We start from the raw sequence: 23645 nt of genomic DNA, 5'->3' as shown, positions 1-23645 counted from the left end.
TATTTCAAATCTTTCTAATTATTTTGAACGGATACTGAACGGATATTTGTGTTGTAACTGATGTTCTAAAGTCTGCTAGCAATATGACGTTATAGTCTAGCTCCACTGTTTGTGCTGGCTAATATATTAGTTAATTTTGCGCCACATTAGCAAGCAATTAGCACGTAATCAACTATTTGGGGTAGACATTCTCATGCACATTGATGCATTTGATGTATGAACCACGCTAATGTAAAGTTGTGTAAAAGTGTATTGTTTGTGGACTGTACTGTAAGAGCATTTTTGGTTTGTTTCTCCATCAGCTCTTACGGTAATGTTTATGGAAATGGTAGCGCATTAAACATTCATGAACCATCAGTTTGAGAGTTGACCATTCGTTCTGCTGCGGATGCTACACACACACACACACACCACTGAGAATGCATGCCCAATACATTGCTTCACTCCGAGTGATGGATATTGCAACAGAGCTCCAGGTACTCAAATGAGGCCAAACACATGACTGAAACAACAGTCACCATGACATCTGAACTTCTTCATCATTACTGGGTCTTAGAAGTATCCGTCTGTTGTGCCCTTGTTGCACAACCTCAGCTAATGTAGCAACAACGTGCTAATGTTCACCAATACACAGCAAAGACAAAGATATTGGCAAGCTGTATTAGGGCATTTTATGATGCCCTTAAAAAAAGGTATAGTGTAGGTCAGTTGTGTGTGACGTATATAAATTAGCAAAAGGTCCCAGAACTGTCTGTGCTATCGTGTGAACTCTCGGTCATACCAAACTTGTTATTCCTTGATGCCACAAACAGACTAGTACCCAGCAGTGTTCATTTTGGCATCTATTTTAGATTTAGTTTGTTTTATGACTAAAATGGCTTTTAATCTTAGTCACATTTGAGTCATTTTATCCTTCTTAGTTTAAGATTATCAGTCTAAACTCTGGACAATTTATGTCTGGTTTTTGTCACCGTCATTTTAGTCAAGGCATTTTCCATTAAATAATTAATATTTAGGCTACCCTTAACTTCCACCATGTGCATATTCTGTGAATCAATTTAAAAAGGGGAGAATCTGAGCTTTCCAATAATGCTAAAATCATGTCTGTACTATTGATATTCAGTAAATAGCAGTAGCATTTCCAATCGGGTAAAAAGTAACTGCAACTCGCATTTGCGGAACGTAAAGTAACAACACAGATGAATATCAGCGCAAATGGCAAAATATAGCTTTGGATGTGATCAAAGCAAAAACGGCCAGTTTGAACATTGGTTCTTAACAGAATAGAGGTTAGCTACAATTTAGAAGTTCCCTGCCTGCGCATCAGTTCAAAAGAGAGACGACTGAAGTGACCGCCGGGAGCTGTGTATGCTGGAAAGGCGGGCAGGACTATAATAAACTCAAGTAGCCTGCGCACATGAAAGACGTTCATTCTGTCAGAGAGACGATTGCTTTAAAGGCATGCATGCTTCTGATTGGACAAAACAGATCAGAAGGAGCGTCATGTCAAATTGAATGACCATTAATCTCAGGTGAACTTCTCATCTTGTTATATTTAGCGTCAACTAAAATGACGAACTATTTGTAAGTTTTTTTTTCTTTCTTGGGCATCTTGTCTTCTTATAGTTTTAGTCAGGAAAAATAAGCTGTTGACAAAATGAACTCTGCTAAATTCATAATAGTTAGAATTAGTATATGTATCGGGAAATGCTGCCCAACAATTATTGTTACAAGTCTTATCTCTGACTGAATGAGAGGAGTAAATACTGCATACAAGATAGGGGACTATGTCCCAATTATCTATCCTTCCTTTCAAAGTGTGCACTTGTTAACTTCCCTTCACCAATATTAAAAGGTAATGACTGGTATAATTAATTAAACTATTTTAGATGTGTGGGAAGTAGTGAACACTTCAGGAGGAAGCAGACATTATTGGGATGTACCCAGAGAAAGTCCTGATGGGAGGAATAACACTAGGGCTGCATCCCAAATAGCACCTTATTCACTACACACACACTACTAACCAAAAGTAATGCACTAAAGGTCTATAGGAAATAGAATGCCACTTGGGACACAAACTTATTTGCAACAGAAATGAAAATTCATGTTTTTTTTTTTATTGGACAACTTGAGAAAGTCTCTCCATATTTCAACCTGTTTTCTTCTGTTTGGGGCCTAATTAAAATATCCTTATGGTCCTGGGCCCATTTATCAAGGTGGGGTGTTGATCTAGAATCACTGTTCTCCCGGTCTATAATAATCTGTTTCTTTACGCAAAAATTGATCTTTGATCAGCACTCTTAATGGGAGACGCTTGACACATACGGCCCATGATCACACCATGCCTTCTACAGTCTCTAGTTTGGGGGCTATGGGTATGGTATCAGCCACTGGGAGTCTCTCCTGTTCCTGGCAGGCCACCTGGTAATCCTGTAGGACCTTCACCACGGCACTGTGGCCAAACTGCAGGGCATCATCCAGGGGAATGTTGCCCCACCTGGAGGGAGGTGGTAGAGATGAGACAGAAGCTAGATGAAGCATGTCAGAAGTTATAAAAAATAAACTACCTCTCAAAGACAACGGCCACAAAGGACCGAATTAGTTGGAGAAATAAGACATGAGAGGCTGGGAATATAGTAGCTAAGAGATGTTGTTAGGTTGGAGGAAATGTCAATAGAGATTGCTATAGGTGGATGAATAAATGAATACTACTGTACCGGTCTTTCACAAAGGGGTTCACTTTGCAGGCATCTGTTAGGAACCTTACCACATCCACATGGCCTTGAGGACAAAGCACAAAAGAGGTATCTTAGCCCGGTAACACTTGCTAAGAGGCACACATACATAATTCCTTAAGATACACTTCTACTGCATTATAACACTTGCCAGAAGCTGTAATAACAACTCATAAGTATCTATAACATCAATATGAAGCATTATAAGGCATTTGATTTAACCTTTATTTTATCAGGGAATCATACAGAGGAGCCTTGAATTACAAACATTACAGAAAACACATACTTCAATATAAATACAAAATGCAAACAGAAAGAAAAACACGATCATCCGTAATAAGGTCCTCAATCAGCTGTCTGAATGACCCCTAGAGGCACCAGAACATCACATTCATCAGTAATAAGGTCCTCAATCAGCTGTCTGAATGACCCCTAGAGGAACCAGAACATCACATTCATCAGTAATAAGGTCATCAACCAGCTGTCTGAATGACCCTAGAGGCACCAGAACATCACATTGAAGAACATTTTGAAGAGCCAATGCCACCAGTGGAGAGAAACTCACCCTCACCAGCAGCCACGTGTAGCGCGGTCCTAGAGTCATAGTCCTTCAGCTCCATGTCCATCAATGACAGAGCAAACCTCAGAGGATAGGAGACAAGCTATATTCTACATAGTATTCCTCATTTCAAAGAGTTACTGTGAAGGATTCGTAGCTAGGAGAGAGTGATATCAATAGTTACTGTGAAGGATTAGTAGCGAGGAGAGAGTGACATCAAGAGTTACTGTGAAGGATTAGTAGTGAGGAGAGAGTGACATCAATAGTTACTGTGAAGGAAATGTATTTAGGAGAGAGTGTGACATCAATAGTTACTGTGAAGGATTAGTATTTAGGAGAGAGTGTGACATCAATAGTTACTGTGAAGGATTAGTATCTGGGAGAGGGTGACATCAAGAGTTACTGTGAAGGATTAGTATTTAGGAGAGAGTGTGACATCAATAGTTACTGTGAAGGATTAGTAGTGAGGAGAGAGTGACATCAAGAGTTACTGTGAAGGATTAGAATCTGGGAGAGAGAGTGACATCAAGACTTACTGTGAAGATTTAGTAGTTAGGAAAGTGACATCGAGAGTTACTGTGAAGGATTAGTAGCGAGACGAGAGAGTGACATCTACAGCATGTGACTTCGTGGTGAAACTAAGTAAAACATAAATCCTCCTTCTGTAGACTCCTTGATTTGGTATTTTACCTTCTGAGGGCTGACACATCTCCACTGTAGGCTGCAAACATCAGGCTCACCACAGACTTGTTCTACAGATATAGCAGAGATAAATACATCTTAGACTGGGCAGGATACCGGTAGACTAAACTCCGCCCCCATGTCAGTCATAGTGCTCTTCATAACAAGAGCAAACTTCAACCTCAATTCATGTTCTAGCAAATATGTTCAATTGTTGGTATGTTTACCTTAAAAATTCCACAACAACTACCAAATATACACAAATCTAAGTAAAGGGATGGAATAAGAATATGTATATTTATGTGTATATATTCGATTTCCATTCCTTTACTTGTTGATGACTTGTTAGGTATTACTGCACGGAACTAGAAGCACAAGCATTTCGCTACACTCGTAATAACATCTGCTAACCATGTGTATGTGACCAATAAAATTGGATTAGATTTTCATAAAAAGCTCATAACTCTCAAAAGCCCTTACCCTATCATCCCCGTCCTGCCTTCGAGGGTCCTGCTTCTTGACCAAGTGTCTCAGGTTGTCATAGTTGTGGAAGTTAAACGAAGACACCAGCTCCTGCAACACCAAGACAGGGGGAAGCGAAAAACACGATACGTGTTGCATGTGGTTAACGCTATTTAAAGAGTACCTATACGAGGACTTCGTAACACATTCAAAAACCTCGGCAAAACACATGACTACGGAGCACACAAGCATTTCTCCCTCCTGTACATGCAAGTGTTCACTCTGTACAAGTAATTCAGTCATTGTGTCATACATCATGTGTAAAATGGGTTACCTGGCAGAAGTGTATTCCTCGGACACTGTTTCCAACTCTGTCTAACGGAGGAGACCAACACATCACTCCCATGACGTTAGGAACCACCAACAGAACTGCTCCTGACACCCCAGACTTAGCAGGCAAGCCCACCTGGGAGAGAAGCATACAGGGGCCATACAGGGTATGGTAAAAGTGTCCGTTAAATCATCCCACTAAAGAAAAAGAAAGGTGGCCTTCATTTGGCAAATAGATGTTTAAAAAGGTTTACTCGACTATTAATAAAGGGTATTTAAAACAGTTTACTAAATGACTAATACAGATACAGTGTATTCGGGAAGTATACAGATCCCTTCACTTTTCCCACATTTAGTTACGTTACAGCCTTATTCTAAAATGGATTACATTTTTAAAAAATGTCCTCAATTTACACTCAATACCCCATAATGACAACGCAAAATAAGGTTTTTAGACATTTTTTGCAAATGTATTAAAAATAAAAAACAGATACCTTATTGACACAGGTATTCAGAACGTTTTCTATGAGACTAGAATTTGAGATCAGGTGCATCCCGTTTCCATTGATCATCCTTGAGATGTTTCTACAACTTAATTGGAGCCCAACTGTGGTAAATTCAATTGATTGGACATGATTTGGAAAGGTACACACCTGTCTATATACGGTCCCATAGTTGACAGTGCATGTCAGAGCAAAACCAAGCCATGAGGTTGAATTGTCCGTAGAGCTCTGAGTCAGGATTGTGTCGAGGCACAGATCAGGAGAATGGTACCAAAAAATGTCTGCAGTATTGAAGGTCCCCAAGAACACAGTGGACTCAATCATTCTTAAATGGAAGAAGTTTAGAACCACCAAGACTCTTCCTATGGTTGGCCACCTGACCAAACTGAGCAAGAAAGTGACCAAGAACCCGATGGTCACTCTGACAGAACTCCAGAGTTCCTCGGTGGAGATGGGAGAACCTTCCAGAAGGAGTCTCTCCAAGAAATGGCCATTTTCACAGTCTGCCGATATGGACTGCCCGATCAAGAGGATCCTCCTGGATGATGTATTTTGAGAGAGCGAGTGGTAAGCAGCCTGAAACTGCCGTAGCCATTGCACGGATTGAGGGAGACAATGCCATCCTGTCTGATGTTCAGACTCTGCTTGCAGATGTAAGAGAAGAAATCCGTACTGCCCTGCTCACTTCACTGTTGCTCCAAGCCGTGGAAACTGCAGTTCTGAAATACATCAGAAGCCTGAAGACCATACACACCACAGCATACATTTTGTACCCCAAGTATGCTGGCAAGAGAAATCCTGTCTGGTGCAGAGATCAACAAGGCCTATGGTGTCATCACTACCATGTCTCGCCACCTTGGCCTGGATGAGGGCAAGGTTCTTTGGCAGTCTGGCGAAGTACACTTCCAAGCAAGGGCTTTGGGATGGAGATGCAATATGGCAGTTGTGACAACATATCTCATCAGCCACCTGGTGGAAGGGACTTTGTGGATCTGAGGCTGTTTCCCCTGTTGCCTCCAAATCCCACCAACATCAGCCGCCTCAGAGCGCAACTGGTCCTTGTTTGGAAACACACACACCAAAGCACACAACAGGCTGACCAATACAATGGTTGAAAAATTGGTGGCCATCCTCAACAGGGTTGGAAAATGACAGTGAAGATGAGGCCTCAGAGTCTGATGTTCAAGAGGTGGACATTGAGGAGGTCCAGGAAGAAGACACGGAAGCCTGAGAAGAAGACAACCAAAGATTTTGTTTCTAGACTATCATTTTACAGATATATGTTGAAAATGTTTTTGGGAGATGCGATGGATCATTGGGGATCATTCAATATTCCCTTTCTTTTGTTGTTCAGAGTCAACTCATTTAATTAAAGTTAAATTTGTAACTAAATTGTTTTTTAAAATTTCTATTGGAAGGATTTAATAATTTGCAATTATGTCTACTTGTGATAAGGTAAAATTATTATGTTTCTGTCTCCATATGATATGTTAAATATATCCAATGCAAAAAACATCTACATTTAAATGGTATTCATATTTATCTATATTTCCGTTAATTCCCATATAGTCTCATATATCGCCATTAATTTCCACGGAAAGTTTCCACCTCTGAATATACCCCAAATTGTGCAACCCTACTGAATACTTACAGTGGGGCAAAAAGTATTTAGTCAGCCACCAATTGTGCAAGTTCTCCCACTTAAAAAGATCTTTGGAGGGAGTTGAAAGTCCGTGTTGCCCAGCAACAGCCCCAAAACATCACTGCTCTAGAGGAGATCTGCATGGAGGAATGGGCCAAAATACCAGCAACAGTGTGTGAAATCCTTGTGAAGACTTGCAGAAAACGTTTGACCTCTGTCATTGCCAACAAAGGGTATATAACAAAGTATTGAGATAAACTTTTGTTTTTGACCAAACACTTATATTCCACCATAATTAGCAAATAAATTCATTTTTCAATTCATTTTTTTTTTCACTTTTTCCCCCTCATTTTGTCTTAGTTGAAGTGTACCTATGATGAAAATTACAGGCCTCTCTCATCTTTTTAAGTGGGAGAACTTGCACAATTGGTGGCTGACTAAATACTTTTTTGCCCCACTGTATGTAAACATGATATTTTCGTTTTTTTCTTTGTCATTATGGGATATTGTGCGTAGATTGATGAGGGAAAACAAATCAATTTTTTTTTAGAGTAAAGCTGTAACGTAACAAAAAGTGAATGAGTCGGAATACTTTCAAAGCACCGTACATAGGTAGTTGTATACCTTTCCCTACTATATCATATTACTACTGTATAACTACTATAAGACTACTGTACAACTACTCCTACTACTATATTACCACTTCATCTATAAGTCTTGTCTAGGTAAAGCCCCGCCTTATCTCAGCTCACTGGTCACCATAGCAGCACCCACCCATAGCACACGCTCCATAAGGTATATTTCACTGGTCACCCCCAAAGCCAACACCTTCTTTGGCTGCCTTTCCTTCCAGTTCTCAGCTGAAAATGACTGGAACGAACTGCAAAAATCACTGAAGCTGGAGAGTCATATCTCCCTCACTAGGCTTTAAGCATCAGCTGTCAGAATAGCTTACAGATCTGTTATAATCTCCACCCGGCACAGCCAGAAGAGGACTGGCCACCCCTCATAGCGTGGTTCCTCTCTAGGTTCCTTCCTAGGTTTTGGCCTTTCTAGGGAGTTTTTCCTAGCCACCGTGCTTCTACACCTGCATTGCTTGCGGTTTGGGGTTTTAGCCTGGGTTTCTGTACAGCACTTTGAGATATCAGCTGATGTACGAAGGGCTATATAAATACATTTGATATGATCATTGCACCAGTACATAGCCTATGTGTAAATAGCCCATCCAACTACCTCATCCCCATGTAATTTTTGTTGTTGTTGCTCCTTTGCACCTCAGTATCTCTACTTGCACATTCATCTTCTGCACATCTATCACTCCAGTGTTTAATTGCTAAATTGTAATTATTTCAAAACTATGGCCTATTTATTGCCTTACGTCCCTAAACGTAAGAACTACTATATGACTACTATAGAACTACTTTATGACTACTATATAACTACTTCATGACTACTATATAACTACTTCATGACTACTATATAACTACTTCATGACTACTATATAACTACTTTAAAACTACTATATAACTACTTTAAAACTACTTTGACTGCTATATAACTACTATACAACTACTTTATGACTACTATACAACTACTTCATGACTACTATACAACTACTTCATGACTACTATACAACTACTTTAAAACTACTTTGACTACTTTATGACTACTATACAACTACTTTATGACTACTATACAACTACTTTATGACTACTATACAACTACTTTATGACTACTATACAACTACTTTAAAACTACTTTGACTACTATATAACTACTTTGACTACTTTATGACTACTGTATAACTACTTTATGACTACTATATAACTACTTTGACTACTATACAACTACTTTGACTGCTATATAACTACTTTATGACTACTATATGACTGCTAAATGACTACTTTATGACTACTGTATAACTACTTTATGACTACTGTATAACTACTGGATGACTACAGTATGGGTACTATATGACTACTATATAACTACTGTATAAATACTATATGACTACAGTATGAGTACTATATAACTACTTTATAACTACTATATGACTACTATATGACTACAGCATGAGTACTATATGACTACTGTATAACTACTATATGACTACTATATGACTACAGCATGAGTACTATATGACTACTGTATAACTACTGTATGACCACAGTATGAGTACTATATGACCACTGTATAACTACTATATAACTACTGTATAAATACTATATGACTACAGTATGAGTACTATATAACTACTATATGACTACAGTATGAGTACTATATGACTACTATATGACTACAGCATGAGTACTATATGACTACTGTATAACTACTGTATGACCACAGTATGAGTACTATATGACCACTGTATAACTACTATATAACTACTGTATAAATACTATATGACTACAGTATGAGTACTATATAACTACTATATGACTACAGTATGAGTACTATATGACTACTATATGACTAAAGCATGAGTACTATATGACTACTGTATAATTACTGTATGACTACAGTATGAGTACTATATAACTACTATATGACTACTGTATAACTACTGTATGACTACAGTATGAGTACTATATAACTACTATATAACTACTGTATGACTACAGCATGAGTACTATATGACTAGTGTATAACTACTATATGACTACTGTATGAGCACTATATAACTACTTTATAACTACAGTATGAGTACTATATGATTACTTTATAACTACAGTATGAGTACTATATGACTACTGTATAACTACTGTATGACTACAGTATGAGTACTATATGACTACTGTATAACTACTGTATGACTACAGTATGAGTACTATATAACTACATTTACATTTAAGTCATTTAGCAGACGCTCTTATCCAGAGCGACTTACAAATTGGTGAATTCACCTTCTGACATCCAGTGGAACAGCCACTTTACAATAGTGCATCTAAATCATTAAGGGGGAGGGGGGGGTGAGAAGGATTACTTATCCTATCCTAGGTATTCCTTGAAGAGGTGGGGTTTCAGGTGTCTCCGGAAGGTGGTGATTGACTCCGCTGTCCTGGCGTCGTGAGGGAGTTTGTTCCACCATTGGGGGGCCAGAGCAGCGAACAGTTTTGACTGGGCTGAGCGGGAACTGTACTTCCTCAGTGGTAGGGAGGCGAGCAGGCCAGAGGTGGATGAACGCAGTGCCCTTGTTTGGGTGTAGGGCCTGATCAGAGCCTGGAGGTACTGCGGTGCCGTTCCCCTCACAGCTCCGTAGGCAAGCACCATGGTAACTACTGTATAACTACTGTATGACTACAGTATGAGTACTATATAACTACTGTTTAACTACTGTATGACTACAGTATGAGTACTATATGACTACTGTATAACTACTGTATGACTACAGTATGAGTACTATATAACTACTGTATAACTACTGTATGAGTACTATATAACTACTGTATAACTACTGTATGACTACAGTATGAGTACTATATGACTACTGTATAACTACTATATGACTACAGTTTGACTTACATGGAAGGCCAGTTTGACTTACATGGAAGGCCAGTTTGACTGACATGGAAGGCCAGTTTGACTGACATGGAAGGCCAGTTTGACTGACATGGAAGGCCAGTTTGACTGACATGGAAGGCCAGTTTGACTGACATGGAAGGCCAGTTTGACTTACATGGAAGGCCAGTTTGACTTACATGGAAGGCCAGTTTGACTTACTTACAGTATGAGTACTATATGACTACTGTATGACTACAGTATGAGTACTATATGACTACTGTATAACTACTGTATGACTACAGTATGAGTACTATATGACCACTGTATAACTACTATATGACTACAGTATGAGTACTATATGACCACTGTATAACTACTGTATGACTACAGTATGAGTACTATATGACCACTGTATGACTACAGTATGAGTACTATATGACCACTGTATAACTACTATATGACTACAGTATGAGTACTATATGACCACTGTATAACTACTGTATGACTACAGTTTGACTTACATGGAAGGCCAGTTTGACTTACATGGAAGGCCAGTTTGACTTACTTACAGTATGAGTACTATATGACCACTGTATAACTACTATATGACTACAGTATGAGTACTATATGACTACTGTATAACTACAGTATGAGTACTATATGACCACTGTATAACTACTATATGACTACAGTATGAGTACTATATGACTACTGTATAACTACTGTATGACTACAGTATGAGTACTATATGACCACTGTATAACTACTATATGACTACAGTATGAGTACTATATGACCACTGTATAACTACTATATGACTACAGTATGAGTAATATATGACTACAGTATGAGTACTATATGACTACTGTATAACTACTGTATGACTACAGTATGAGTACTATATGACCACTGTATAACTACTATATGACTACAGTATGAGTACTATATGACTACAGTTTGACTTACATGGAAGGCCAGTATGACTTACATGGAAGGCCAGTTTGACTTACATGGAAGGCCAGTTTGACTTACATGGAAGGCCAGTATGACTTACATGGAAGGCCAGTTTGACTTACATGGAAGGCCAGTATGACTTACATGGAAGGCCAGTATGACTTACATGGAAGGCCAGTATGACTTACATGGAAGGCCAGTATGACTTACATGGAAGGCCAGTATGACTTACATGGAAGGCCAGTTTGACTTACATGGAAGGCCAGTTTGACTTACATGGAAGGCCAGTATGACTTACATGGAAGACCAGTTTGACTTACATGGAAGGCCAGTATGACTTACATGGAAGGCCAGTATGACTTACATGGAAGGCCAGTTTGACTTACATGGAAGGCCAGTTTGACTTACATGGAAGGCCAGTATGACTTACATGGAAGGCCAGTATGACTTACATGGAAGGCCAGTTTGACTTACATGGAAGGCCAGTTTGACTTACATGGAAGGCCAGTATGACTTACATGGAAGGCCAGTATGACTTACATGGAAGGCCAGTATGACTTACATGGAAGGCCAGTATGACTTACATGGAAGGCCAGTTTGACTTACATGGAAGGCCAGTTTGACTTACATGGAAGGCCAGTATGACTTACATGGAAGGCCAGTATGACTTACATGGAAGGCCAGTATGACTTACATGGAAGGCCAGTATGACTTACATGGAAGGCCAGTTTGACTTACATGGAAGGCCAGTATGACTTACATGGAAGGCCAGTTTGACTTACATGGAAGGCCAGTATGACTTACATGGAAGGCCAGTTTGACTTACATGGAAGGCCAGTATGACTTACATGGAAGGCCAGTATGACTTACATGGAAGGCCAGTATGACTTACATGGAAGGCCAGTATGACTTACATGGAAGGCCAGTTTGACTTACATGGAAGGCCAGTTTGACTTACATGGAAGGCCAGTATGACTTACATGGAAGACCAGTTTGACTTACATGGAAGGCCAGTATGACTTACATGGAAGGCCAGTATGACTTACATGGAAGGCCAGTTTGACTTACATGGAAGGCCAGTTTGACTTACATGGAAGGCCAGTATGACTTACATGGAAGGCCAGTATGACTTACATGGAAGGCCAGTATGACTTACATGGAAGGCCAGTTTGACTTACATGGAAGGCCAGTTTGACTTACATGGAAGGCCAGTATGACTTACATGGAAGGCCAGTTTGACTTACATGGAAGGCCAGTATGACTTACATGGAAGGCCAGTTTGACTTACATGGAAGGCCAGTTTGACTTACATGGAAGGCCAGTTTGACTTACATGGAAGGCCAGTTTGACTTATGGAAGGCATGGAAGGCCAGTTTGACTTACATGGAAGGCCAGTTTGACTTACATGGAAGGCCAGTTTGACTTACATGGAAGGCCAGTTTGACTTACATGGAAGGCCAGTTTGACTTACATGGAAGGCCAGTTTGACTTACATGGAAGGCCAGTTTGACTTACATGGAAGGCCAGTTTGACTTACATGGAAGGCCAGTATGACTTACATGGAAGGCCAGTATGACTTACATGGAAGGCCAGTTTGACTTACATGGAAGGCCAGTATGACTTACATGGAAGGCCAGTATGACTTACATGGAAGGCCAGTATGACTTACATGGAAGGCCAGTATGACTTACATGGAAGGCCAGTATGACTTACATGGAAGGCCAGTTTGACTTACATGGAAGGCCAGTATGACTTACATGGAAGGCCAGTTTGACTTACATGGAAGGCCAGTTTGACTTACATGGAAGGCCAGTATGACTTACATGGAAGGCCAGTTTGACTTACATGGAAGGCCATCTGTCCAGAGAAGTCGTACATGCCGCAGGAGTGCATGAGACTCAGGGTGTTCCTTACGGCCTCGGCACTCAGGACGCGCTCGCCGGTGATTGGGCAGATCCCCCCGTGGGCCAGCGTTGCCGCCATGACACTTCCAGACTCACACGTCACCTCTATGGAACACAGCTGAAAGGAAATAGTTGATTTACTAAAGCAATGATATAGAGAGAAACATGTAGGCTCCGTGTTATTCCAGACACATATTAAGCCTAGAACTGAATTTAGAAGTATATGGAGAATCTCCATTGAAATAACCTTTTTTAGGTCGAGGACTAAGACTAATTTATGTCTGGGAAACCGCTCCAGTGTCTGTGACTCATAAACACAGCAAGTGCTTTATGTTACCGTCCAGTCACAAGTCAGCATAATGACGCATTACCAGAATGAGCAAAACCACATCCACTGTCACAGTGTGATAAAGTTTATCCGAGGAAGTGTAGTTTACCTGGAAATAGAAGTCCAGCGCGTCAATCATTTCTGCCCCAGTGGGAAAACACTGCAGATGGAAATCAGTTCCTATGATCAATATTTCATACAGGTACAGAATATCTCAAACATTAATATCCCATAACCATCGCACAGTGAGGGATCAATATCTTTCTGGTGCACAAACCACCTGACCTGAGGAGGAGCTGGAAAGTTATCAGGAGGTGTGTCCCAGAACTACCTTAATTAAAACGTTCCCATCGTCACTGTTCCCACACACACCTTCTTCTCTTTAAGGTAGTACCCAATTGCAAAATTTCTGTCGCCTGTTTCTTTTTCCGACTGGAACCTGAGACACAGAGAGACAAAGAGAGTCAACAACAACAACATCAATAATATAACAGAGAGAATAACTCTGCTTTCGGAAAATGAAGACAATTAACTAAAACTCACGTGGCATTGCTGAACCCCACGTACTCTCGACCGGCCATCTTCTTAATGAACTCCATCATCTGAGGAGAGAGGATGAGAGATATAGTAACGTATTGTAATGTAACGTATCATGTGTGCATTGTATAGAACTACGTTTGAATGATACTGGATGATGACACACATTAAGTCTAAATCTACTTACATAGTCAAACTTCTCTGCCTTATTTGAACCGGGCTGGTGACACACAGAAAGACAGACAGAACAGCCGTGTAAACGATAGGTCACCACATCAAAACCTTTTCAGTAGTCAGCCACAGGGTGGCGATGTTCTACAGGGCTTCAGGACTCCGTAGGCTCAACACACTTTAAACAGTGTGAATGATCACACATCTCGAAGTCCTAATGTCTACTCATGAACAAGGTGACAAAAACAAGCAGTTATCACAGTAGACGGTAAATAATAAAGACACTGGTTATATGAAGTCTCAGGATAGGACAGGTACTCTGTAGTAAATCTACAATATCACCTGTTCCTAAGCAACAGCACCTGGTCTGAAACAGGTGTATCACTGACCCAGCATTGAGAGGTTAAAGGTGGATTTGGTTTGGAATACATTTTTTAAAGGGGCTACTTTATATTGGGGCGGCAGGGTAGCCTAATGGTTAGAGCGTTGGACTAGTAACCGGAAGGTTGCGAGCTGACAAGGTACAAATCTGTCGTTCTGCCCCTGAACAGGCAGTTAACCCACTGTTCCTAGGCCGTCATTGAAAATAAGAATTTGTTCTTAACTGACTTGCCTGGTTAAATAAAGGTAAAATAAAAGTAAAAAATATAAATTATAGAGCATAGCCATGATGGCCCAAGTGACCCCAAATGTCCAGTATTGGGGTATAAATAAGATTGTTTGCGTCACAAAGATGCATTACACAGTAATAGTTTTATTTAAGTATGTCTATTAAATTCTAGATTCATTCTGAACAGATAGGCAGAAATCCAGACTTAAACCCTCCTGTTATTCCTTCAGGCTAACTTCCACCTGGAGCCCCCTTTGCCTGGGGCCCCCTTTGCCTGGGGCCCCCTTTGCCTGGGGCCCCCTTTGCCTGGGGCCCCATATGGCAGGGGCCCCCTTTGCCTGGGGCCCCATATGGCTGGGGCCCCCTTTGCCTGGGGCCCCATATGCCTGGGGCCCCATATGGCTGGGGCCCCCGCTGTCTTTATAGCCGAAATATATAACTATATATCAGTTCAACTCGCCTGCTCTGTCTATGTACCTTTCTCTCTCTCTCTGAGATAACACACACTACACGGACCACCTCTCCAAAGTGCTCTGTTAATTGGTTAAACTGGTGGTCCCACCGGTCCCAGGGTCCCTCCCCCAGCACGCTGAGGATGACAGGAGAGCAGTAAAGCTGGCAGAACCAGGGTCAACACTACCGACTACCCTACTCACTACACTACCGACTACCCTACTCACTACACTACCGACTACCCTACTCACTACACTACTGACTACCCTACTCACTACACTACTGACTACCCTACTGACTACACTACTGTACATGTAACTACTATCTACCTCACGTGCCAGATAGGCCGTGTGTGTGTGTTTAGAGCTGCATGTTTCAACGGGACAAAGCCAAACCTACGTCAGCTTCGGGTCAAAGATTGACAGATGCCCTGGATCTTGGTTTGTTGTGTTTATTTGCTTGTCAAACACTGAGTGGATTCAGCAAATAATGACAGTGACAAATATCACTGATGCATCATTGAGAGTGGATGTTTTAAGGGAATATTTAAAGTCAGACAGGATACACTCACACGATGTATAGGGTGGTCTGTCTAGTTACAGATACACTCACACCATGTATAGGGTGGTCTGTCTAGTTACAGATACACTCACACCATGTATAGGGTGGTCTGTCTAGTTACAGATACACTCACACCATGTATAGGGTGGTCTGTCTAGTTACAGATACACTCACACCATGTATAGGGTGGTCTGTCTAGTTACAGATACACTCACACCATGTATAGGGTGCTCTGTCTAGTTACAGATACACTCACACCATGTATAGGGTGGTCTGTCTAGTTACAGATACACTCACACCATGTATAGGGTGGTCTGTCTAGTTACAGATACACTCACACCATGTATAGGGTGGTCTGTCTAGTTACAGATACACTCACACCATGTATAGGGTGGTTGTAGACTGTCTGTCTAGTTACCTTGATAAGAGAGCTAATCACAATGGCTCCAGCATTCACCATGGGGTTGTGGGGTTTGTCTAGGCACACAAAACACAAATTGGTTATTATCAGAGTTAAGACAGAATACAGTATGGTCACAGAAGTAGAATGATGCTTTACTATTTGGAGACTAAGTCATTCTTCGAGAGCTGACATCACATCCACTTGGTATAAAGTAGAAGATCCTATCAACCTGAACTCACGTGGTCTTAACTTGTACTGAAATCAAATCATATTTGTGCAGCAAACTAACAAAACACCCGCAAGACAGTAATGTACAGCAACAGGAGCAAGGGTTCCCTTACCCACCTTCCTCATCCAGGTAGAGCTTGTTGAATTTGAGTCCGCTGGGCTCCATCCCCACATAGCGGTGTACCTTCTCTGTCCCAGCCTCGTGGATGGCCACAGCATACTCCAGTGGCTTCACACACGACTGGAGACAGAAGGGCTGCTTAGTGTCCCCCACTGAGTGTCTGGGGGGAGAGACAGAGGGTGGGAAAAGGCCATTAGTAAAGAGGAAATAAAGGAAGAAAGGAGAGAGAGGACCAGAGAAACAGAGGAAGAAAGGAGAGAGAGGACCAGAGAAAAAGAGGAAGAAAGGAGAGAGAGGACCAGAGAAAGAAAGGAGAGAGAGGACCAGAGAAAGAAAGGAGAGAGAGGACCAGAGAAACAGAGGAAGAAAGGAGAGAGAGGACCAGAGAAACAGAGGAAGAAAGGAGAGAGAGGACCAGAGAAACAGAGGAAGAAAGGAGAGAGAGGACCAGAGAAACAGAGCAAGAAAGGAGAGAGAGGACCAGAGAAACAGAGGAAGAAAGGAGAGAGAGGACCAGAGAAAGAAAGGAGAGAGAGGACCAGAGAAAGAAAGGAGAGAGAGGACCAGAGAAAGGAGAGAGGACCAGAGAAACAGAGGAAGAAAGGAGAGAGAGGACCAGCGAAACAGAGGAAGAAAGGAGAGAGAGGACCAGCGAAACAGAGGAAGAAAGGAGAGAGAGGACCAGAGAAACAGAGGAAGAAAGGAGAGAGAGGACCAGAGAAACAGAGGAAGAAAGGAGAGAGAGGACCAGAGAAAGAGGAAGAAAGGAGAGAGAGGACCAGAGAAAGAAAGGAGAGAGAGGACCAGAGAAAGAAAGGAGAGAGACCAGAGAAACAGAGGAAGAAAGGAGAGAGAGGACCAGAGAAAGAGGAAGAAAGGAGAGAGAGGACCAGAGGAAGAAAGGAGAGAGAGGACCAGAGAAACAGAGGAAGAAAGGAGAGAGAGGACCAGCGAAACAGAGGAAGAAAGGAGAGAGAGGACCAGAGAAACAGAGGAAGAAAGGAGAGAGAGGACCAGAGAAACAGAGGAAGAAAGGAGAGAGAGGACCAGAGAAACAGAGGAAGAAAGGAGAGAGAGGACCAGAGAAAGAGGAAGAAAGGAGAGAGAGGACCAGAGAAAGAAAGGAGAGAGACCAGAGAAACAGAGGAAGAAAGGAGAGAGGACCAGAGAAACAGAGGAAGAAAGGAGAGAGAGGACCAGAGAAACAGAGGAAGAAAGGAGAGAGAGGACCAGCGAAACAGAGGAAGAAAGGAGAGAGAGGACCAGCGAAACAGAGGAAGAAAGGAGAGAGAGGACCAGAGAAACAGAGGAAGAAAGGAGAGAGAGGACCAGAGAAACAGAGGAAGAAAGGAGCGAGAGGACCAGAGATACAGGAAGAAAGGAGAGAGAGGACCAGAGAAAGAGGAAGAAAGGAGAGAGAGGACCAGAGGAAGAAAGGAGAGAGAGGACCAGAGAAAGAAAGGAGAGAGAGGACCAGAGAAAGAGGAAGAAAGGAGAGAGAGGACCAGAGAAACAGAGGAAGAAAGGAGAGAGAGGACCAGAGAAACAGAGGAAGAAAGGAGAGAGAGGACCAGAGAAAGAAAGGAGAGAGACCAGAGAAAGAAAGGAGAGAGAGGACCAGAGAAAGAAAGGAGAGAGACCAGAGAAACAGAGGAAGAAAGGAGAGAGAGGACCAGAGAAACAGAGGAAGAAAGGAGAGAGAGGGACCAGAGAAGAAAGGAGAGAGAGGACCAGAGAAAGAAAGGAGAGAGGACCAGAGTAAGAAAGGAGAGAGAGGACCAGAGAAAGAAAGGAGAGAGAGGACCAGAGAAACAGAGGAAGAAAGGAGAGAGAGACCAGAGAAAGAGGAAGAAAGGAGAGAGAGGACCAGAGGAAGAAAGGAGAGAGGACCAGAGAAACAGAGGAAGAAAGGAGAGAGAGGACCAGCGAAACAGAGGAAGAAAGGAGAGAGAGGACCAGAGAAACAGAGGAAGAAAGGAGAGAGAGACCAGAGAAACAGAGGAAGAAAGGAGAGAGAGGACCAGAGAAAGAGGAAGAAAGGAGAGAGAGGACCAGAGAAAGAAAGGAGAGAGACCAGAGAAACAGAGGAAGAAAGGAGAGAGAGGACCAGAGAAAGAGGAAGAAAGGAGAGAGAGGACCAGAGGAAGAAAGGAGAGAGAGGACCAGAGAAACAGAGGAAGAAAGGAGAGAGAGGACCAGCGAAACAGAGGAAGAAAGGAGAGAGAGGACCAGAGAAACAGAGGAAGAAAGGAGAGAGAGGACCAGAGAAACAGAGGAAGAAAGGAGTGAGAGGACCAGAGAAACAGAGGAAGAAAGGAGAGAGAGGACCAGAGAAACAGAGGAAGAAAGGAGAGAGGACCAGAGAAAGAGGAAGAAAGGAGAGAGGACCAGAGAAAGAAAGGAGAGAGACCAGAGAAACAGAGGAAGAAAGGAGAGAGAGGACCAGAGAAACAGAGGAAGAAAGGAGAGAGAGGACCAGCGAAACAGAGGAAGAAAGGAGAGAGAGGACCAGCGAAACAGAGGAAGAAAGGAGAGAGGACCAGCGAAACAGAGGAAGAAAGGAGAGAGAGGACCAGAGAAACAGAGGAAGAAAGGAGAGAGAGGACCAGAGAAACAGAGGAAGAAAGGAGAGAGGGACCAGAGAAACAGGAAGAAAGGAGAGAGAGACCAGAGAAAGAGGAAGAAAGGAGAGAGAGGACCAGAGGAAGAAAGGAGAGAGAGGACCAGAGAAAAAGAAAGGAGAGAGAGGACCAGAGAAACAGAGGAAGAAAGGAGAGAGAGGACCAGAGAAAGAAAGGAGAGAGACCAGAGAAAGAAAGGAGAGAGAGGACCAGAGAAAGAAAGGAGAGAGACCAGAGAAACAGAGGAAGAAAGGAGAGAGAGGACCAGAGAAACAGAGGAAGAAAGGAGAGAGAGGACCAGAGAAAGAAAGGAGAGAGAGGACCAGAGAAAGAAATGAGAGAGAGGACCAGAGAAAGAAAGGAGAGAGAGGACCAGAGAAAGAAAGGAGAGAGGACCAGAGAAAGAAAGGAGAGAGAGGACCAGAGAAAGAAAGGAGAGAGAGGACCAGAGAAAGAAAGGAGAGAGAGGACCAGAGAAAGAAAGGAGAGAGAGGACCAGAGAAAGAAAGGAGAGAGAGGACCAGAGGAAGAAAGGAGAGAGAGGACCAGAGAAAGAGGAAGAAAGGAGAGAGAGGACCAGAGGAAGAAAGGAGAGAGAGGACCAGAGAAACAGAGGAAGAAAGGAGAGAGAGGACCAGCGAAACAGAGGAAGAAAGGAGAGAGAGGACCAGAGAAACAGAGGAAGAAAGGAGAGAGAGGACCAGAGAAACAGAGGAAGAAAGGAGAGAGAGGACCAGAGAAACAGAGGAAGAAAGGAGAGAGAGGACCAGAGAAACAGAGGAAGAAAGGAGAGAGAGGACCAGAGAAACAGAGGAAGAAAGGAGAGAGAGGACCAGCGAAACAGAGGAAGAAAGGAGAGAGGGACCAGAGAAACAGAGGAAGAAAGGAGAGAGAGGACCAGAGAAACAGAGGAAGAAAGGAGAGAGAGGACCAGAGAAAGAGGAAGAAAGGAGAGAGAGGACCAGAGGAAGAAAGGAGAGAGAGGACCAGAGAAAGAAAGGAGAGAGAGGACCAGAGAAAGAAAGGAGAGAGAGGACCAGAGAAAGAAAGGAGAGAGAGGACCAGAGAAAGAAAGGAGAGAGAGGACCAGAGAAAGAAAGGAGAGAGGACCAGAGAAACAGAGGAAGAAAGGAGAGAGAGGACCAGAGAAACAGAGGAAGAAAGGAGAGAGGACCAGAGAAACAGAGGAAGAAAGGAGAGAGAGGACCAGAGAAACAGAGGAAGAAAGGAGAGAGGACCAGAGAAACAGAGGAAGAAAGGAGAGAGGACCAGAGAAACAGAGGAAGAAAGGAGAGAGAGGACCAGAGAAACAGAGGAAGAAAGGAGAGAGAGGACCAGAGAAACAGAGGAAGAAAGGAGAGAGAGGACCAGAGAAACAGAGGAAGAAAGGAGAGAGAGGACCAGAGAAACAGAGGAAGAAAGGAGAGAGAGGACCAGAGGAAGAAAGGAGAGAGGACCAGAGAAACAGAGGAAGAAAGGAGAGAGGACCAGAGAAACAGAGGAAGAAAGGAGAGAGAGGACCAGAGAAACAGAGGAAGAAAGGAGAGAGAGGACCAGAGAAACAGAGGAAGAAAGGAGAGAGAGACCAGAGAAACAGAGGAAGAAAGGAGAGAGGACCAGAGGAAGAAAGGAGAGAGGACCAGAGAAACAGAGGAAGAAAGGAGAGAGGACCAGAGAAACAGAGGAAGAAAGGAGAGAGGACCAGAGGAAGAAAGGAGAGAGGACCAGAGAAACAAAGGACAGAGGAAACAGAGGAAGAAAGAAAGAAACAGAGCGAGAGAGAGAGAGAGAGAGAGAGGGGACCAGAGGAAGAAGGAGAGGACCAGATGAAAAGGTGTCAGTGGTATGAGTCACTATTTCACATTCAGTTATCAATCATCCAGATATATAGACACACAGGGAGGTTGTACCCACCTCTGTCCGTCCACTGTACACAGGGAGGTTGTACCTACCTCTGTCCATCCACTGTACACAGGGAGGTTGTACCCACCTCTGCCCATCCACTGTACACAGAGAGGTTGTACCTACCTCTGCCCGTCCACAGAGAGGTTGTACCTACCTCTGTCCGTCCACTGTACACAGGGAGGTTGTACCTACCTCTGCCCGTCCACAGAGAGGTTGTACCTACCTCTGTCCATCCACTGTACACAGAGAGGTTGTACCTACCTCTGCCCGTCCACAGAGAGGTTGTACCTACCTCTGTCCATCCACTGTACACAGGGAGGTTGTACCCACCTCTGTCCGTCCACTGTACACAGGGACACACCCCAGAGATCAGGACTGAACTTGGCCAGGTGAGGAATGTAGACTGCTACCTGTAACCAGGAAGTACAGACCATCAGAACTACCAGAACCATATCACATGTAGATAATACTCCACACTTCAAATGTTGTGTTTGAGTACATGCCATAGAACAACAGACTAGAGGTCAACCAATTAATCAGGATTGGCCGATAAATTAGGGCCGATTTCAAGTTTTCATAACAATCGGTAATCAGCATTTTGGACACAGATCGTGGCCGATTACATTGCTCTCCACGAGGAGACTGCGTGGCAGGCTGACTACCTGTTATGTGAGTGCAGCAAGGAGCCAAGGTAAGGTGCTAGCTAGCATTTAACGTATCTTATAAAAAACAAATCAATCTTAACGTAATCACGAGTTAACTATATATGGTTGATGATATTACTAGTTTATCTAGTTTGTCCTGTGTTGCATATACAGTAATCGATGCAGTGCCTGGTAATTTACCATTGAATCATAGCCTACTTCGCCAAATGTTTTTTTTTTAAAACAAGGTTATTTAACAAGCACATTCGCGTAAAAGCACTGTCGTTGCACCAATGTGTACCTAACCATAAACATCAACGCCTTTCTTAAAATCAATACACAAGTATATATTTTTAGACCTGCATATTTAGTTAATATTGCCTGCTAACATGAATTTCTTTTAACTAGGGTAATTGTGTCACTTCTCTTGCGTTCTGTGCAACAGAGTCAGGGTATATGCAGCAGTTTGGGCCGCCTGGCTCGTTGCCAACTGTGTGAAGACCAACTTCACCAAACGGGGATGATTTAATAAATGCACATTTGCAAAAAAAGCACAATCGTTGCACGAATGTACCTAACCATAAACATCAATGCCTTTCTTAAAATCAAAACACAGAAGTATATTTTTTTTAAACATGCATATTGAGTTAAAGAAATCCAGGTTAGCAAGCAATATTAACCAGGTGAAATTGTGTCACTTCTCTTGTGTTCATTGCATGCAGAGTCAGGTGCTTCGACACCTGCATTGTTTGCTGTTTGGGGTTTTAGGCTGGGTTTCTGTACAGCACTTTGAGATATCAGCTGATGTACAAAGGGCTATATAAATACATTTGATTTGATTTGATATATGCAACAGTTTGGGCCGCTTGGCTCATTGCAAACTAATTTGCCAGAATTTTACGTAATTATGACATAACATTGAAGGTTGTGCAATGTAACAGGAATATGGAGACTTAGGGATGCCACCCGTTAGATAAAATACTGAACCGTTCCGTATTTCACTGAAAGAATAAACGTTTTATTTTTCGAAATTATAGTTTCCGGATTCTACCATATTAATGACCTTAGGCTCGTATTTCTGTGTGTTAATATGTTAGAATTAAGTCTATGATTTGATAGAGCAGTCTGACTGAGCGATGGTAGGCAGCAGCAGACTCGTAAGCATTCATTCAAACAGCACTTTTTTGCGTTTGCCAGCAGCTGTTTATGACTTCAAGCCTAACAACTCCCGAGTTTAGGCTCGTGTAACCTTGCTAGTTAGCGGGGTGCGCACTAATAGCGTTTCAATCGGTGACGTTACTCGCTCTGAGACCTTGAAGTAGTTGTTCCCCTTGCTCTGCAAGGGCCGCGGCTGTTGTGGAGCGATGGGTAACGATGCTTCGAGGGTGGCTGTTGTCGATGTGTTCCTGGTTCGAGCCCAGGTAGGGGCGAGGAGATAAATAGTCCCATAATTCCTATAATAACTACAACCTAAAACTTCTTACCTGGGAATATTGAAGACTCATGTTAAAAGGAACACCAGCTTTCATATGTTCTCATGTTCTGAGCAAGGAACTGAAACGTTAGCTCTCTTACATAGCACATATTGCACTTTTACTTTCTTCTCCAACACTTTGTTTTTGCATTATTTAAACCAAATTGAACATGTTTCATTATTTGAGGCTAAATTGATTTTATTGATGTATTATATAAAGTTAAAATAAAAGTGTTCATTCAGTATTGTTCTAATTGTCATTATTACAAATAAATACAAAAATAAAATAAAAATACAAAAATCGTCCGAATAATCGGT

General features: G+C 42.3%; 1 protein-coding gene across 2 annotated transcripts; it reads right to left on the bottom strand.

Moving 5' to 3' along the window:
• Nucleotides 1-1639: 1639 nt before the first annotated feature.
• On the bottom strand, nt 1640-21532 carry LOC135534963 (glutaminase kidney isoform, mitochondrial-like). Of its 2 annotated transcripts, XM_064961737.1 has the most exons (14): nt 21219-21532; nt 16680-16843; nt 16350-16408; nt 14324-14356; nt 14143-14201; nt 13972-14038; nt 13709-13759; nt 13213-13389; nt 4772-4903; nt 4456-4548; nt 3985-4046; nt 3301-3377; nt 2718-2781; nt 1640-2497 (listed from the first exon to the last, which is right to left on the bottom strand). In XM_064961737.1, the coding sequence occupies exons 1-14, from the start codon at nt 21302-21304 to the stop codon at nt 2335-2337; spliced, it is 1287 nt and encodes a 428-aa protein (XP_064817809.1). In that variant the 5' UTR covers nt 21305-21532; the 3' UTR covers nt 1640-2334. The 2 variants fall into 2 exon arrangements, with proteins under 2 accessions (XP_064817809.1, XP_064817810.1); XM_064961738.1 differs by lacking the exon at nt 21219-21532 and having other exon boundaries at nt 16676-16762.
• Between the last annotated feature and the right edge of the window lie 2113 nt (nt 21533-23645).

The sequence above is a fragment of the Oncorhynchus masou genome, unplaced genomic scaffold (assembly GCF_036934945.1).
Source record: "Oncorhynchus masou masou isolate Uvic2021 unplaced genomic scaffold, UVic_Omas_1.1 unplaced_scaffold_4241, whole genome shotgun sequence".
NCBI lineage: Eukaryota > Metazoa > Chordata > Actinopteri > Salmoniformes > Salmonidae > Oncorhynchus > Oncorhynchus masou.
Note: the sequence above shows the minus strand (reverse complement) of the source record. Positions and strands in the feature narration are given on the sequence as shown.

Bases quoted from the DNA above. Each gene is read 5' to 3' on its own strand.
- LOC135534963 (XM_064961737.1), bottom strand. From the start codon at position 21,304: ATGGGCAGAGGTGGGTACAACCTCCCTGTGTACAGTGGATGGACAGAG. The intron at 4,047-4,455 runs GTAAGGGCTTTT...CTATATCTGTAG, and splicing joins GGCAGGACGGGGATGATAGG to AACAAGTCTGTGGTGAGCCT. The intron at 2,782-3,300 runs GTGAGTTTCTCT...TTTGTCCTCAAG, and splicing joins ACACGTGGCTGCTGGTGAGG to GCCATGTGGATGTGGTAAGG.